Genomic DNA, 18,396 nt, shown 5'->3' with positions numbered 1-18,396 from the left:
GGGGTTCGAGAATACTGAGAATTATAAGCGCAGCCAAGCGCGCGAGTATTCCTTCCATTTCATCCTACAAGAGGGGTGGGGCACATGGGGGCGTGGTCCACCCCCCCCCCGGTTCGGCCCTAACTTGTATGCTAAAAATGTTATTGATGTATTTTAAATTTGTTAACCTTTTTTTGGTTTTTTGACATAGCATCCGTTGGAAGAATTTAAATTGTAATTTTTTGACTAAAAAGCATGGTTCCCTGCAAGATATATGACTATCTCTGTTAAAGTTAAACACTTTTGAATTGACGAAATAAAGTTTTTGAATTTTCAAAAAATCCATTATCATATACAAAAGTTTTTTGTCCCAAAATATTTGTTGTGCTCCAAATTCAGAATTTTACTCAGAAAAACTGTTATTTTTTCTCACGAGCAATTTCTATTTATATGCATGATACAAATTTAACATCCAATATGCCTCTGTTTATGTGATAAGTGAATTAACTTGGAATGAAATGCCAAAAACGGAAAATTATATCGCAAAAACAGTAAAAATAGCCATGTTTTTATTTCTTTTTTTTTACTTTAAAAAGCTTATTTGATAACTAAACGGAGATTACTAGACACAGTTAAATTAAATGGTATGTAAACCAATATCTAAAATCTTTATACATTATCCAACTCGAAACAAATTCTAAATATGACGAAGCTGTAAGAATAATTTTATAAAGAATGTACAACATGGTGGGCTTAACCATTTATTAATGAAAAAAAGAACAATATTTTAATTAGGTTTCTAATTATTGTAAAGTACTCCACAACTCCATCTTTTTCTTTTCTCAAAGATTTCTTAAAATAGAACTTCATGATTTTCCTGATTTCCTTCACTTGTGAACTTCATGCAGTACATAAATCTCCTGACAGACCCGGTATCATGAAACCTTAACAAGATTATGTTAAAGCTTAAGATCACGTGAATTTAATGGTTGTCAATATTCCAGAAAGCTATAACTTTCGATCACAATTACTCCTATTAAACATAATTTTTCAGCCTTTTTTCTTAAATACTTTTTTGTCGGCATATATGTTTTGAATAAAAAGTATGTGACAAACAAATCCGTAACTTTAAAAATTGTCAAAATATAAACCAAAACGAGTATGATTTCAAATTGAAGAAACCAAATGCCTCTAACTCTGGTTAGTCATTGGTGAGATATATTCGATATATAGTGGCCATGGGCTGTCATCACCCCCCCCCCCTCCGAACACCCTATCTATACACCCTTGATATGAAAAAATTATGAAATGTTCCTTTAAGACAAATCCAATTTGGAAAATATGTTACAGTCTATAAAACAAAATATGCGTTGGTTGGTCTAGCTTTCCATCCTTCTTTCAAAAAATATTTCCACAAATGACATAAGCCGTGGAGGGATAGTCAGCTCTGTTGCAGAAATGTTGATTTTTCAAAAACTTTAAAATTGTAAATTATTTAAACAAAATTCATATTTTACCTTGGTATAAGCTCTTATGTTTCGGATTAGTATTGTTATGCCCATAGGATAATTTTTCAAGTTTACTGATGATCGAATAACTTCTTAATTTGCAGTTTTATTCAACAAATCTTTCATGCTATGGTATAGAAAAACTGTCTACTGTTTACATACCCCAGATATGTGTACACTGATGCCGCAACTCTCATTTATCCGATGTACTGTATGTCACTACATGATCTATACCTATAACCGATTCCCTTCTGTCCCTGATCTCTGTCCTTATTGCAAAGACGACGGATTACATCCCTTGGTCGGTTACCATGATTTTTGAGCATAAAAAAGGCAAAGCTACAGATAACAACTAGCTGATCTTTTCTTAAATCTGTTGAATCTGTTAATATTTTATCAATAGATTTTCAATACTGCTTGTGAATTGTTTTCAATGAAAAGAAGAAAGTAAATCCCTAGATCTAGTTGTTTTCTAAATATATATCGAGGGAATTATGTTGTATATATATATATATATATAGATCTCAAGACAAACCTGATATTTATGTTAATACACAAAGCTTGATTGGCAGGTCTATACTCCGAGGTACATTTATTATTCTATAATGTATATTGGAAGTTTTTGTTCAGGATAAATGTTTGCAATAGTTCTATTATTTAGATAATTGCAGTTTTGGTTTAAGATCTGCACAGTGCACGTGTTGTGTTAACAGACGTGAAGTAGTCGGCGTTTATTTCAATATAATCAAGACAACTTTTCTAATTGGGTTTTGATTTCCAACAAACTTTTTTCAAATTACACGTTTGCAAGCAACAATTAAAAGAATCTGTTAATTGACTGTTTCTCTTTGTTTCCATGTTTTCGTGTAACCTTGGTAGAAATTAAAATTGAAATAGAAAGTCGTCTTCGTTATATTGATATATCCAACGACAACTGTATTTAGAAGCATTAGAGTATATATATTAAGACCATTTCCCCCCGAAAAAAACTAACCCTTGGAATTACTCTAGTTTTCAGGGCTGGCCTCCTCTAGGATGAGCTTTTCAGTTGTGGGGACAAATCTTTCCGTTAAAGTATAACTGGGAGGAAGGACTAGAGGAAGACTACAGTAGTCTGATTTATTGTTGAGAGCACTAATATATTTCAACAAGTGTCACACATATCAAATATTATCTAATATATTTCAACAAGTGTCACACATAACAAATATTATCTAATATAGTTCAACAAGTGTCACGCATATCAAATATTATCTAATATATTTCAACAAGTGTCACGCATATCAAATATTATCTAATTCTTTAAACAATGTTGTTTTGGGACATCATTCATCCACCATACACAAATAATAAATGAAATAATTAACAAATACGTATGTGTTTTTTGTTTTACGGATTCAACGGGCTTTGTTGAGTTGAAGCCCTAGATAAAGCAGTTTACATATTTATAGGTAATAAAGGGAAAAAAACAAGTTATTCATAATTTATGATACTTTTTATTCAAAAGAAACTGAGTTTTTGCCACAAACTGAAATATTCTTTTCCTTGTATCTTTGCAACCCATGGTCATAGACCTTAAATATTTCAAACTATTAATTCTGTTAGATCAAATAAACTAAGTTTGAAATATCTAAGGGTTACACTAAGCGGTTACAGAGATATAGAAATTAGAAAATTTGAGTTTGTGGCAAAAACTCAAATCCTGTGTTCCTCTCTCCCATTCAACGAATCAAAACTTTTAATTTCTAATGCACATCTGGGGAAAAATGCCTATTGAAAATCTCAAGAAATAATACCTTGCATTCTCATGCGTCGAGTTGCAATTTTTAATTTATGACACCTCCAGTATTGCAGCAGACAAAGTATGATAGTGAAGACCCAAAATTTAACAATACAGCATAGGACTTCACAGAGCAAAAAAAAGCAAGCTGAAGTTTAAAGTATTTAAATAAAGTAGAATGGCGTAATATAAAGTTTCAAACAGTTTCAGAATAATTTAACAGTCCCATGCAGTGAATGCAGTAGGGTTGCTAGAATATTCTGTCCATCTAGCAGGAGTATTAGTATCTGCATATTACAACATGCTAAATTTTTACTTAGCCCTGTCAAAATGGAGGAATTTCTTTCAGTGCAAAGAAATCTCGTTTTTTATGAAGGGTTTTTATCGAGCCTTTGGGGTAATATTACATCTGTTCTACGGCATTTCTGTCCTACAGTACCTAGGACCTACGACAGCTGTATAGGAAGGATGTACATTCTATTTTGTTAATCCGACCTACGCAGGAACTGCAGATATAGTCAGTATATAATTGACAGGACTACCATAAGGATCGATGTTACGATTGCACACGTAGGTCGGATGCACAGCTTTCGACGTAGGTCAGATGTAACAATTGTGTAGGTCGGATGCACAGATTTTGTAGGTCGTATGCACAGATTTTTTAGGTCGGATGCACAGATTTCTGTAGGTGGGATACACAAGGTTAGAAATTGAGACAATTTATGGGCCAATCACTGCGGCTAGGACAGGTTAGGGGGCCGAGCGGTGCGGCCACATTTCTTAAATTGACCAAGTGATAGACAATATGTGGGGTTAAGATAGGTTAAGACAAATTCTGGACCGAGCGTTGCGGCTATGGCAGGTTAGGTGGCCGAGCGCTGCGGCCACATGTATCAATGACCAAGTGAGACAATATGTTGGTTAGGTTAGTTTAAGACAATTTTTCTGCCGAGCGCTGCGGCCGCATTTATCAAATGACAAAGTTTTAGCCGATATGTGGGGTTAAGTTAGGTTAAGACATTTGATGTGCGTCCTATCTACAGCGCTGAGTACAAACAACTTAAGAAAGCTGTGCGAAAGACCTACAGTAGGTCGGGTACACTAACTTTTTTGTGCATCCGACCTACCAAAGTTGTGGCATCCGAACTACAGAAGAATGCAACCAACCTAAGAAACCTGTGCAACCGACCTTCGGATACAGTAACTTTTTTTAATGAAGTTTGTATCCGACCTACAGTACATCGGACCAATAGCAGCTTAAAGTTGCTAAAAAACCACGTGCGGGTAGGTCCAAAGTATCGTAGGACGGATGTAATACAATCATTTTTGGTCATACAGGACTGTATGTTGCATAGAACGCCAACATGTTTCTTTTCTTTACTGTTCACCAAAAAAGATGGTCAACAAATATTCCAATAAAAAAGCCCAACTTCAGTTACATATCTTTTTCAGGTTTTTTTAAAAGTAGGAGTTGTGCTTAATAACTTACTACTTTCACTACGTAATTAATTTATAATTAAATGCTTGGGTTGCACGCCTGATTGTTTTAACATACTCAAAATAATTTGATCAAAATATTTTAAACTTTACAACAGTAAATCTAATAACTCAGTTTTTAATATACTTAATTTAAACTTCTCATAGATAATGATCGCAGTGAACGGTTTATTGAGAACCTTTACGAAATATTTACAGCTTAAATGGATTAATGGAATTAAACCTTTACATATTACTATTACATGTATTTAGCACAATAAAGGATAAGTACATATGATAAAAATGTACTTATATCCTTCTTACAAATTATAACAGTTAAAACTATTCCACTATCTGAACTAGTACATCGTAACACTGATAGTTTACATTATTGTTCACACAAATATTGTTACTTTCTAACTAAAAATCAGTGTACACTGTACTGTCCAATACTCCTGAACTGGTTCAAAGTAAACGGGTTGTATTGAGAACCTTTTTAGCGTACTCGTCGTTGTACAAGGATTCTTTCTTGAATAGTAAACTTGTCTTCAGTTCCTGGAAACTACTCCGACCTTGGGACACCTTAATAAACAACTTTCATAAACATTAGATCTACAACCCTTTCATGAACATTAGTTTTTCAACACCTTAATAAATATTAGATCTTCAACACCTTGATAAACATTAGATCCTCAACAACTTAATAAATATTAAATGTTCAACACCTAAATAAACATTAGATCTTCAACACCTTAATAAATATTAAATGTTCAACACCTAAATAAACATTAGATCTTCAACGCCTTAATAAACATTAAATGTTAAACACCTTAATAAACAATAGATCTTCAACACCTTAATAAACATTAAATGTCCAACACCTTAATAAACAATAGATCTTCAACACCTTAATGAACAATATATCTCCAGCACCCTAATAAACAATATATCTCCAGCACCTCAATAAACAATAGATCTTCAACACCTTAATAAACATTGGATCTCCAGCACCTTAATAAACAATAGCTCTCCAGCACCTTAATAAACAATAGATCTTCAACACCTTAATAAACAATATGATCTTCAGCACCTTAATAAACAATAGATCTTCAACACCTTAATAAACAAAAGATCTTCAACACCTTAATAAACAATAGATCTTCAACACCTTAATAAACATTGGATCTCCAGCACCTTAATAAACAATAGATCTCCAGCACCTTAATAAACAATAGATCTTCAACACCTTAATAAACATTGGATCTCCAACACCTTAAAAAAATAGATGTTCAACAACAAATTCCTTGCTATTTGTAATCTCCTATTAAAAGAAATTGATTGATTGAAATTGACCTCTAGCATAGTTATCACCACCCTGTGTCCATCCTTGCTGTGAGAGAGATTGACAAGAGCTGTATTTGCATCACTGTTCTTCTCCCTGCAAACCTAACATCAAAATCTTATATGTGAATAAAAAAATATCTTGGTAGATTAAAGCAACCGTTGTTTTAATTTGAAATTGCCATGAGAGCGTTGTTTTAATTCGCAGTGACCATGCGACCGTTGTTTTAATTTGAAGTGACCATGCGACCGTTGTTTGAATTTGAAGTGACCATGCGACCGTTGTTTTAATTTGAAGTGACCATGCGACCGTTGTTTTAATCTGAAGTGACCATGCGACAGTTGTTTTAATTTGAAGTGACCATGCGACCGTTGTTTTAATTTGAAGTGACCATGCGACCGTTGAATTAATTTGAAGTGACCATGTGACCGCTTTTTTAATTTGAAGTGATCATGCGACCGTTGTTTGAATCTGAAGTGATAATCTTTTCAGATATTGGTATGCACAGTTAACAACTGTACTCTTTAAACCTATTTCAAGTCAATAATGTGCAAGCCATTTTCGTTTTTTTTTCAACTTGATTTTCAAGTAAATAGTTCTGACAATTTTCTTCCGTTGTTTTTTTTTTTTTGCAGCAAAATCATGATTGAAAAGTACTGAATCCGAATGCAATTACCACTACAGTCTCGTTAACATTTTATATAAAGAATGTCTTTACCTGCTCTATCATAAGATCCTGAAGGTCGGAGGAGGAGTGAAGGAGTGCAGCAATGACAACACGGTGACCGCTAGGATGAACAGCAAGATCTTCCAGGTTGGATTTTAAACTGTTCACAACCTGATTGTAAAGGGTATCAGTGATATGTGATTAAAAATGTTTAAATTTTGAAAAATGATTATTTTCAATTGTGGTCCCCCCACTAAGGATGAGACGTCAGAAATTTGAACTCTGTTTCCTGATAATTATGATTTCATGAAACTGTAAACTATTTTCTATCTTAGACAATTAAGTAAGACATGAAAAGACTATATTTATTATTCAATGCAGAAGACTTAATTCAACCTTGGGAATATGATATTGTTTTAGGTCATCTTTACAGTCTTAACAATTCTTAACCATTGTGGGTAACCATTTATTTTGTATAATTTATCTTTAATTATCATCTGGGCACCATCCTTGTTTAAAGCAATAAATTACCTTTTCTCTAGTATCACTGGAACCATATTCGATAATAGCGATTAAAACGTTGCTTCCAAACCTAGATAAAATAATGGCATTTCATAGGGTTCTATCGATATGTTTAAGTAGAGGATCGTAATTAAAACTTATAGCAGAGAATGTCAAAAGTGAGTCCTACTAAACTCTGGAAAAAGAAGACGACCCCTAGACTCAAGTTATGTCTAATATTCAAATATCATTACAGCAAGTGTTCAGTTGGCACCATTTTCCTAGATAAGTTGGATTTCTAGCAACTAATGAAGCTACTTGCTTTTTAACAGAATCAAATGTTGATAAGATTGTTTAAATATCATCTTCCTATTCCACTGTTTTATGCATTTTAGAGCTCTGAAAAATTACTTGGAATAAGTAAGAGTTTCTTCAGGCAAAGAAAATTAAGATCATATCCTTAAAAATGGAAACATGGCTGTCGCAGAAATTTCAAGTGACCATGCACAGAAATTTCAAGTGACCATGCACAACTGTACTGTAGAAACTTTTATCTGATAAATAATGTGGAAGATATTGTCGTTATTTTCTAGGTTTAACTGTTTTACTCTGAAAATTCCTTTATCTTTTTCGGTAGTATCATTGTAGAGAAACCCCACTTAAAAATCTTAAGTTTTCAACATAAAAAAACATTCATTTCCAATTTATACTTGACCAGACAAAGCTTTAAAGGGTAACGTTGTGAATCAGGCATTTTTATTTTTGCATGAATCACTTTAAATTATGCCTAAGCCCCTTTAAGGTTAAGACCTATTGATAATTTTTTGTTGAGAATGTGCAAGTTATATTAAGTAAGTACAAGTAGAAAGAAGATGTAATTTAGTTATTCTGGACACTCTAATATTTAACGTTAGGAGAGGGATTCCCAGGTGCTAGAACACGAGATAATTAATTTCACACTATGTAACTAAAATAAAAAGTTACAGAGAAAAAGTAAATAAAATATCTTTTTTTTCTAGCAATAGGGATATATGCTTGATCATAAACATGTAAATGTTCACTGCTCAGCTAAGTATGTATATTGTATGATTGGTTTCAATAAATGGTTGATGCTGAAAATAATTAAATAATAAGATTTCAAACCTGTCCATAGAAAGGGATGGAAAATTGGGATACAGCTCTTTTACTATTTCCTCAACAAGATCCATTCCTCTATACGTATTCATTCAATCATTAAATAATTAAAATAAAAAATATTGAATGTAGCACAGATCTTATTTCCTTTTAACAAAATGAAATGGCTAGTCAATGAAATGAAATCAAAATTAAGAGACTTTTGTGTAAATTCAAGTCACTTTTGTAGAGAACCCACGATTGAAATAATTAGTTTTAAAAATTTTAAACATATATGTTGTATATCTAATTTATACTTGATCAGACAACACCTTTACAGGTACCGTTGTGAATCAGACATGCCAATTTAAAAATGAAGGGTTACCTAAAGGTAATAAGTAGATTTTCACAATAAATTAAGCTATCTCTGTAATCTAGTGTGATGAATATTAAAAAATGTTGAATATATTTCCTAGCTCGACATATAAGCCCCTGTATCCCAATATAGCTTTTCATCTGCATTGACAACGAAAGGAATTGGCCTGGAATAACAATTAGATGGTTTACTTTTTACATTTAATTACTTAAGAAGTGTACTGCAGACTGCACAGTACGTACATCACACAAATCAATCAAACAAATGTGGTTACTCATAACTGTTCGTTATGAACTTCAGCAAAATAAAAACTTGCTTAATATACTGGTTTTATAGGGACAAAACAAAATAAAGATTAAGCTTAATGGATCAAAAAAAATGCAGAATATTCTTCAAAACGAATTAAAAAAAGTAATAACATTGACCCTCCATGCAAAGATGGCAAAGTCCGATTCACAAAGGTTTCTCTTTAAAGCTTTGTCTGATAAAGTATGCATTAAAAATTGATCTTTAAACGGATTAATTTCAATTGTGATTTTCCTTGCGCATTATTATTTGAAGAAAATATGAAAGGATTATCGGAATTTCACACTTTTTAACCTAGAACTAATGAATCGGGCATTGCAACCTTTGCATATAGATAGGGTCACTAAAATTATGTTTACAGTTCTTAAAAGGTTTATATTGCCAGATGAATTTTTTTAGATACATATTTTGGTGGACGTTTTACCAGACGGATTCGAATCTTTGGATCCGGATCTACGAAGCCAAAATATTGTGACCAACGGATTCTAATCACTGAAACATAATGACTAGTTTTAAATACCTGTCAGGTTGTCAATAATCTGAACTACGCTTCTTTCATCAAGAAAATCTAAATCAAAGAAGGCAAATATTAACTAAGGAAACAAGAATTTTGGTTTATAATTAATAAAATTAACAACATAGTTAACTTTCAGCTAATATAATTTCTCCATTTCCGTGAACCTTTAAGTACGAGAATACCTAGTGCTAGATTGAAGACAGCTGCTCCATGAACCCAGAACCTGGACAGCTGGGTCGGATCTAACTCCGCTACTTTCTCACTTAGAATCTGTCTGTTCTCAGTCTAACTCATACAAAACATTTAAAAAAAAAAACAATAAATTCCAATTTAATTCCCATACTTAAACGATATTAAACGAGATTCTTGATGAGTATACATAATGGACTGAAGACTCAGGTTTTCTAAACCATACATCTTTGCAACCAAATGTAAGGCATTGCATACTTATTTGATACTTCAAACTAAGAGCTCTGTTACATAAATATCTAAGTTTGACAGATCAAAGAGTTACACAGTCACGTTGCAAAGTTATAGGGATTGGACAATTTGAGTGAGTGGCAAAACTCAGATCATAACTTAAACATGTCCCTCTCAAAACAATATTTTTAAAAATTTGTTTTTAAGTTGTCTGTTGAGCCCTGAAAAAGATTTAAGCAGGATTTGAGAACCAGGCAGCCTCCTTTGCTTCCAACCATTTCTGGGAATGAGGCTGAAAAATAAAAACATTAATTTTAACTTATATTCAGAGAAATATAATCATCAGAAAGAATTTATTTATTTAACAAAAATGATGAAAAATCACCATGGTCAACTTAAATCCTTACTTGAGAATATTCGTGTGATGTTTCGCTCTAGACTTGGAGAATGTTTAGAAACCTGAATATTCAGATTCAATCATTAGTTTTAGATAAAAACTAAATCAATCAAGAAATGAAAAAAAAATGTTGTTTTATTTGTTTTTTAAATTTGTGTTTTGTTAATCTACGGATTTTGATTGTAGGATCAAGCATTCATCGAAAAATTAAAAGTGGCCACATTGAAAATCAAGATCAAGTGTTCAATATTAAAGTTTCTATCTTAGAAGATTTAGTCTTAAGAAACTTGACATTTTTTTTGAAGTCTTTGTTACCTGTGCAACAAATTTTGCAATTATTCTCCAGCCTGATGGATCTTCTGTTAGGGTTATTATCTTAGGTTTAATCTCCTTAAAGACGAGGTTTAGATCCTTCTCTCCAGTACAGCTCTTTATCTTTTCCTGGAGACAGGTTCCAGGACCAGAACCTACAACATATTCTCTTCAGATCCACTGCTTAGAATCCACAATATTCAGTAAAACTAACTCCATTTAGATTAAATATTGGAAAGTAATGCTTTTAATGCCGACCCAGATCAGCAATGAATCATCAGATTTGTTATTATCTTTAGTATTTTGTTAGATAAAGCATTTGTTTTGAGTAAACTGTTTTCCCAGCTAGGCGTCATTAACAACTATTTTCTTACCTCCAGGTTTTCCAGCATCCTTAATTCTCAACATAGCCTTAGTTTCTGCAGTTAGAACGGTCATGTCATGTTCTGATAGATGAAGAGGAACACTGAGAAGGTTTCTGTTCATATCCCTCTTCTCATGAACACCCGAACACTTTCGTTTTCCTTAAAACGTAATATTTCTTTCACGAACTGTCGATTCTATTGATATAAACTTACCTGAACCTTTGATCTCAGAAACTTTTCCTTTCATTGATAACATGGTTCTTCTCTCCGAGCTTTGTGCTTTAGCAGGTCCAAGAACTTTTCTCTCTGAAGATTTAGAGTGATACAATTGTGACCTTTCCTGTAAACCTTGTGTTTTAATGGACCCTGATAATTTCCACTCTGATCTAAGTCCTTCATTATAAACCGCCTTTGTTCTATGTGGTTCTTGTGTTGGAGCAGACTCAGAGCTTCTTATCCCTGAAACCTGAACTTGAACTTTTTCACAGGTTTTCTCTGCAGTAGGTGCTTCAGGGACAATCGTACTTTCTGAGACCAGACTCTTGCAAGAAGGATAATCGTGAGCTTCACAAATACTTGATTTTCTTTGATATAAAGGCTTGGATTGTGTGGTTGTTACATTGAACTCAGAAGATGGTAAAACCAGAGAACTGAATAAATTGTCATGATTAAAATTCTTTTCCTCAATTAAACTAAAAATTGGGATTATCACAGAATTCAAATTAAACATTTAAATTTCTCAATATGAGAAGATTGCAAAATATTAAAAAGGCTGGCAAAAATGAACAAAGGGCATGTAGGTTCTGAAATCATAAATCTGAAGAGTAATTACCTTTAAACTAAATTATATATGCTATATTTTCCCAAAAATGTTAATGGGTTGTGTATGTATTTAATGCTTTTTAATAGAGCGCTTTTAAATTAACTATTTTTTTTACATTTGGTTAAGAAATTCGTCCTTATTACAAGCCCATCCACATTTAAACCATTATTATTGATGAACATCAGCACGTTTTTGACAAAACTATTTTTAAGAACATATATCTTTCCCTGGGATGATAGAAAGATGAAAATTTCCCTGTATGATAATTGAAGGAATGCAGTATGGTTTTGGTGAATTATATTGACGTACTAAGCCTAGGGGTGTCAGAAATATATTTTTTGCATATTTTAAAAAACTCATATAAAACTGATTTAGTTTAATTAATACTGGGTGGTCCCCAGTATCCTCTATTACTCCCTAATACCTCCTGTACTCTCCAGTACCTGTCAGTACCCCTAGTTTCCCCAAGTGCACATTACCTTATATAATAATACATTGAATTTGAATTTGACAAAAGTCTACAATTTAATGCCTCATGTTAAAGGAATCATACATTTTTAAAGAGAAAGGGGGGGGGGGGGGTAGTCCCCACAAGAACTACTAATATCCACCCCTTTTTATTGATAACCAAAAAGGTTTAAAAATAAACACTTATTACCTCTCCAAGCCTGGATGAATGAGAGTAACAGGGACGAACTCCGGAGCAAATATGTTCAACTCATTAACCAATCTATCCTTGCTTGAGGAAGGTTCATAGAAGTCCATGCTGTACTCAAATAAACTAGTTTCCATCATATTCAACTTCTCATGGGAATCTTTAAAATGAAGATTGTCAGAGCTCTCCTAAAGCAACATTAAGTTATTATTTAATAGTTTCAGTCTGATATAAACTAAAAGAGAACCTTCATGGAAGGGAAGTCTTGTTTTCTCCACACATCTGGTTCAATGTAGGACACCAACATTTCATCTGCCGGGTATTTATCCTAGGGTTGCGACAAATATAAATACACTTCAGTTAAAACATTAAGTGAATGAAATCAAAATCTGATGGTTAAAATACATACTATATTAAATACAAATGGAAACCTGCGAGTTCGAGAGCTTCTTGAATCTGGGAGGAACAGGAGAAGAGGATCGCCGACGGTTAGTTGGCTGAGGTGGTGATTTAGAAATACTAATAGAAGAGTTCAAAGACCGAGGCCGGAAACTCTCTGAGTTAAAAGTAAAAATATAAAACTAAGTTATTTCATGTTTAGCTAATTATCTTATAACTTAATGCTTACTGGTATAAAGATTGATCTCCTTAGCCTGAAGTTTGTGGCTGGGGTTAATACTTAGAGTACAGTTTAACTTCAGCCCAGAAGCTATGCTGGTCACACTTCCCAAGCAAACATCTTTTACATGAACCAGAACTTGAACCTGCAAAAAAATCAACAAATATTCATCGTTATTTATGTTAATTATAGTTTTCATATTTTTTAATATCAGAAACCTGATGATGTAAACCTTTAAGGGACCGTTCACTTATTTGGGTAATTTCAGGGTAAACTAAACAGACTATTTGCTATTGATTGGTAATAGTCTTACTTTTCAAAGACAACTGTGGCAGGAGAAAAAGCCGATTTTTCGTTCGGAATTTGAGCGCGGAAAGGAACGGTCCCTACAGACACTATTTGAAGTTTTTTTTTCAGTAACAGGTAATAGTGTGAATTTGTGTAGAAGAATATTGGATTGGATTAAAATTGATTATTATGAATATGGATTTAAGAAATTTGTGGAATTAAGTGTATGAATAAAGAGGAACAAAATTGCCTGCAAAATTATAGTCATCAAATTCTTAACATTTTGGTTTTAGAACTTGAATATGCCTTAAAAAACGTATTTTTACTTTTAGGAAAACCCTGAAACTTCCGGATTCATTGGATTTTTTTAGATTTTTTTCATATACATTTTTACGTTTGTCGAATACTAAGTTTTTGGATTTAAAATATATATCTTTTACATAAAAATGGTTACGAAAATATGTTTACGTCATATGCATGGAAAATGCGGATTTGTATGTATGCCAAACCTAAAAATGTATAAATTCGAATGTCTTATGCATTTTTAAGTTTTCTGGTAAGGGGGGGGGGGTGAGGATTAGAAAATTATAGTTTGATTAACAGCTCAGAACAGACAACAGTCCCATTTAACCAAAAATTATATTAAATCTTAAATCTTATCCATGGCTAGCGCACCACCACGACACAAACAATATATTGATGGTACACCATTGTTGAATAGTATAAGCTATGTATTACGTCATCTTTAGGAAGTTTGAGTGTTCCACTTTCTCCGTTCCAGGCTGATATGACCCCACTGACTCGCTGGGGGGTCATCACATCTGAAGCTGAGGTCATTTGCCTCACCTGAGAAATAGTTTGAACATAATAATAATAATAATAATAATAATTATTATAAGTTTATTTTTCGGCGTACATGATGTACAATATTTTTAATTAGTTATTTAAAATGTTGAACACCAGGGGGCTCAGCAAGCAATGTAGTGCCAAGAACCTTCTTTTAACATAAATATAAAACATGAATATACAATAAAATATTGATATAAATATTAATTAAAATTTTGTATTTCTATGGGGGGGGGGGCAAGGTAGAGGGGGGGGGTGCAGTTTGTTGTAGAAGCTGGAGTTCAAGGAAAAAAAACTTTTTACAAGAGGAGCCAGTCAAATATTATTAAAGAAAAAAATCTTTATCATTGCTGCTTGTTGTAACATTTAAAAGGATACAGATAAAATATTACAACCAAACATACATTCTTGCTTGGAGGAAAAATTATGAACTAGTGATAGATCTATCACATGAAGTGAGATGGGGCTGGAGATTTTTAAATGAATCTGAAAATTTAATTTTAAAAAATTTAAAAGCTTCTCACTAATGATAACAATTGATCAGCGCTTAGGATCCATTTCATTTTGATGCGGATCTGGATCTGGGATGGATCAGTCCTTAAAAAATGGATCCAGGTCATCAACATTTCTTTAAGATGACTAAATTGTTGCGGATCCGGATTCATTTAACTTTGGAGCAGATCCAGATCCGGAATCAATAGATCCAAGTCATGAACATTTCTTTAGTATTTATGATTTGTTGCAGATCCTAAGCACTGAAATTTAAGTTGTTTCCACCAAGCACCCCAGATTATTACCTGTGGCAAGGGGTTGTAGTTCACAAAGAAGAATATTTTCCTCCCAGGATGAATTACTCCTCCTCCCAACCCTGTCATACACTCATCTCCAAACTTCAGTTTTCCAAACTCCAACTATTCGGAAAAGGTAATCGTTCCCAAGAATAAGAACAATAAACAGAAATATTACTTACATAATCTTTCTTATTACTCCATTTCTCGACCCCATTTAAGTTTAAAAGTTAATTAGACAGCAAAATTATCTTTGTTTCCTGCCCAAAGGATGATTTCCATTCCTGGTTTGAAGAAACAGTTCCACATCTACTCTTCTTGTCGTAAGAGCTGATCTTCCCAAGGAATCTATATTTGCACAGGAACTGGTTCAGTTCATGCCTGATCAACACAAACTAACATTAGCCAGTCAGAAAATGATAGTATAAACCGGATTACAAATGCCCAATTTAACATTTGCCCAGGAAATACAATTGCAAGACTTTTAAATTTACCCAAAGCTACAAAAGTCGGAAGTTAGAAATCCTAATTATAAAATAATGTATTTAAAGCTAGGTTTGGAAACTTCCTTGGTGAAACTTAACATGCTTTGGGACAAGAAAAGGCTATAGGTAGTTTTAGTGATCGTTTTGGATCGTTATATGAAAAATTAATAAAACTTCGATATGCTGAATTTTGACCCTAAAAGAAAATATCACCAGCTATAGGGGACTGATTGCTTTGATTATTTTGTAAATTTCGGTTTATGAAATTTAAGATTTTGTAGCTTTAAGAAAATATAATGTCCATGTTCTGAAGTTGTATGCCAAATTCACAACAGAACAGCTTTAACCTTCATCGTAACACTAAAAATGATTAATATCCTGGGTGGCAATACAGCATTTGCTCTATGGCCATTTCCTATAGTTCCATATGCTCTATTTGTCATTTGCGGGCCAAACTTGAATAAGTGAAAATCACAGAGTTCGAAGATAATTTAACTGTTAAATGACAGTGTAGAAAACGCAGCTTTGAGTAGAAAAATAAAAAATAAACTTTGAAATTTAATTCATGACAGTTATTGAATTGCAGGAATTATTTTTTGGAAATTCGCTAATTCTAAAATCTAGCATCTTGAATCAGTTCTCCAAAGGTGATCAAGATGGCGAGACTGTTCAATAATAAGAGGAATAAGACTAGATAATTAGAGACTAAACTGTTATTTGGTGAAATTTTTTTTAAGAAACATTGAATTTGTAACAGAAAAAAATAGTAATATAATTGTAATATTGAATACTTAGAGATGGCAATACTTAAGATAGTAATACACAACATGTCTATAAAGAAGATGTCGTGTTTTCTCATAGAGAAAATGTGTAAAAGAGCAAAAGAACCAAGACAGTCGTAAAAATTTTTTTTGAGCAAATGACGTGTTTCCTCATAGAGCAAAGTTGAATAGAGCAAAGGTACCAAAACAGTCATAAATATTGTTTCATATATATATGCAATTAGAGATAAAGAAGGAAAAGTTAGAAACGAAGATATCTTATTCATTATTGCTTTGATATCGGGCATGCAACTCTTTGGTACAATCTTAAGATTTTTTAAAATCATCGCACTGCAAGCCACAAATTAAGATATTATTATTTTCAGAGCTGATCATAAAAAAATAAAATAAAAATATTCAAGATTGCCAGATTGTTGTCAACCTAATGTCTAGATATGATAAAAGAGATACGAACCTGTCGTCTGAGGGTTTATGAATAGATTTTTTCTTAGGTGTGACAACCTCCCAGTGTGCATCTGTTCCAGCAGAATCCAACAAGCACTATTCACATTAAAGTAAACTAATCAATATATTCTTAAGTACTTGTCAATTCTTAAGTATCAGTGGCGGTTTAAGGGGGAGAGGAGGGGACCTCCCTCGGAAAAATGTAGGCCACAACTTTATAAATGGGAAGACTTTTTGGTCCTTCTATTTTTGATTTTAACAAAAGATTTTTAAAAATCAATTATTTCTCACCCTTTATTCATCTACAAAAAGTTAACTCGTGGCACAAAGAATGATAAAATCATGGGGGAAATTTATCATATAGGGGGGGGGGGACTTCAGGTAGTGATAACGTCATTACAAATGACAAAGGCATGTCCGGTTCACATCGGTACCCTTTATAACCGTGTAAAAACATGGATAATTGAGATGATCATGGAAATTTGCGGTTCTCTATGAAAGATACTTTCGTATTTTTAGGTTATCAGTGTGAAACGGAAAACCAGTCTTTAAATGTAGGACATGGTCACCTGAAAATTGCGTTTGACATAATTTCTTACAAAAAAGTACTACATGTTGTCGTGTGTTCAAAATACTATTTTAAAGGGGGGAAATGGGGGTTAGTTAAAATCTGTAATCCATTGACTTCAAAAGTAAACCTGGTTTCGTTGATTAGGGGTTCCCTTCTGCTTGGAGACAGCTTCACATGGGTCTTGGTTTTCATTAGTTTCTTCGGAAAGTTTGGCACTGCAGTTTCCTTTTCTTTTATCAACGCCGCGGCCGGAAGGAAGCAAACGAATGTTACAAGCTTCGAGTTTGTTTTTCCCGATAGTTCGAAGAGTATATCTACAACGGCGACCTATATTCTCCCTTCTTCCCTCCAACCTGTTCAAGAACTGGTTTGCGGAGAACTGGACAAGGGAGTAGTTTAGATCATCTTTAATTAGACCTCGTCCTTCTCCAGTCCATTTCAGCAGTACTCCTTCGCTCACCAAGGATCCGTCCTTCTTTCGTGTTCTTGAGTCACCCATTTTCTCGTATTCTGAAACTGATTTAGTTTGTTTATAAAACTTTACCTGGACGTGCCTAATACAATGGCAGATACAAATACAATGCAATAAAATGGTCGGAAGATTGGTCTAGAACGTGACCATATTTTCTTGAGTCAGTGCTTAAGATCCATTAAATTTTGATCCTGTATCCGCCAAGAATAAAAATGGATCCATATCCAGGTCATTAACATTTCTTCAAGATTTACTGATTTATTAAACAAATGTAGAATTTTTAAATTATTTTACTTCTTTAATTTTAGGCCAAAACTAAATGAAACAATCAGGAATAAAAAATGTTAAATGTTTTTGGTTGATAATGATATCTTGCTCCTTGGATCCTCATAATTTTGTGGATCCGGATACAGGAAGTCAAAATGTTGCAGATCCAACGTATCCGGATCCTAAGCACTGATTTGAGTGATCAGTTATGAAAATAAAAAGACACGAGAACAAAAAAGGTAATTGATTAGGACTGATTTCTATGAAGACGGTGTCTAACCAACATTCAGGCGCCTC

General features: G+C 33.2%; 1 protein-coding gene and 1 long non-coding RNA gene across 2 annotated transcripts; both read right to left on the bottom strand.

Annotated features, from left to right (window-relative positions):
• Window positions 1-727: 727 nt before the first annotated feature.
• Window positions 728-1,612, bottom strand: LOC111703412 (uncharacterized). Its single transcript, XR_002765608.1, has 2 exons — window positions 1,497-1,612; window positions 728-923 (listed from the first exon to the last, which is right to left on the bottom strand). It is a non-coding gene; the product is annotated as an uncharacterized LOC111703412 (long non-coding RNA).
• A 3,303-nt stretch (window positions 1,613-4,915) lies between these two features.
• Window positions 4,916-17,924, bottom strand: LOC111703413 (uncharacterized). The gene is made up of 22 exons (XM_023475353.1): window positions 17,488-17,924; window positions 16,800-16,885; window positions 15,363-15,459; window positions 15,088-15,201; window positions 14,183-14,290; window positions 13,166-13,301; window positions 12,969-13,093; window positions 12,785-12,865; window positions 12,541-12,725; window positions 11,273-11,709; window positions 11,069-11,218; window positions 10,698-10,849; window positions 10,393-10,444; window positions 10,207-10,277; window positions 9,748-9,850; window positions 9,569-9,616; window positions 8,839-8,908; window positions 8,397-8,465; window positions 7,284-7,344; window positions 6,804-6,923; window positions 6,097-6,189; window positions 4,916-5,325 (listed from the first exon to the last, which is right to left on the bottom strand). The coding sequence occupies exons 1-22, from the start codon at window positions 17,857-17,859 to the stop codon at window positions 5,209-5,211; spliced, it is 2,847 nt and encodes a 948-aa protein (XP_023331121.1). The 5' UTR covers window positions 17,860-17,924; the 3' UTR covers window positions 4,916-5,208.
• Window positions 17,925-18,396: the final 472 nt, after the last annotated feature.

Source organism: Eurytemora carolleeae, unplaced genomic scaffold (genome assembly GCF_000591075.1).
Source record: "Eurytemora carolleeae unplaced genomic scaffold, Eaff_2.0 scaffold547, whole genome shotgun sequence".
Classification (NCBI taxonomy): domain Eukaryota; kingdom Metazoa; phylum Arthropoda; class Copepoda; order Calanoida; family Temoridae; genus Eurytemora; species Eurytemora carolleeae.
This window is presented reverse-complemented; position numbering and strand designations above follow the sequence as displayed.

Coding starts and splice junctions, on each gene's coding strand:
- LOC111703413 (XM_023475353.1), bottom strand. CDS start 17,859: ATGGGTGACTCAAGAACACGAAAGAAGGACGGATCCTTGGTGAGCGAA. Junction 13,302..14,182: donor TCAAACTTCCTAAAGATGAC/GTAATACATAGC, acceptor ATTTTTTTGCAG/GTTCAAGTTCTGGTTCATGT. Junction 7,345..8,396: donor CCATCCCTTTCTATGGACAG/GTTTGAAATCTT, acceptor TATTTTATCTAG/GTTTGGAAGCAACGTTTTAA.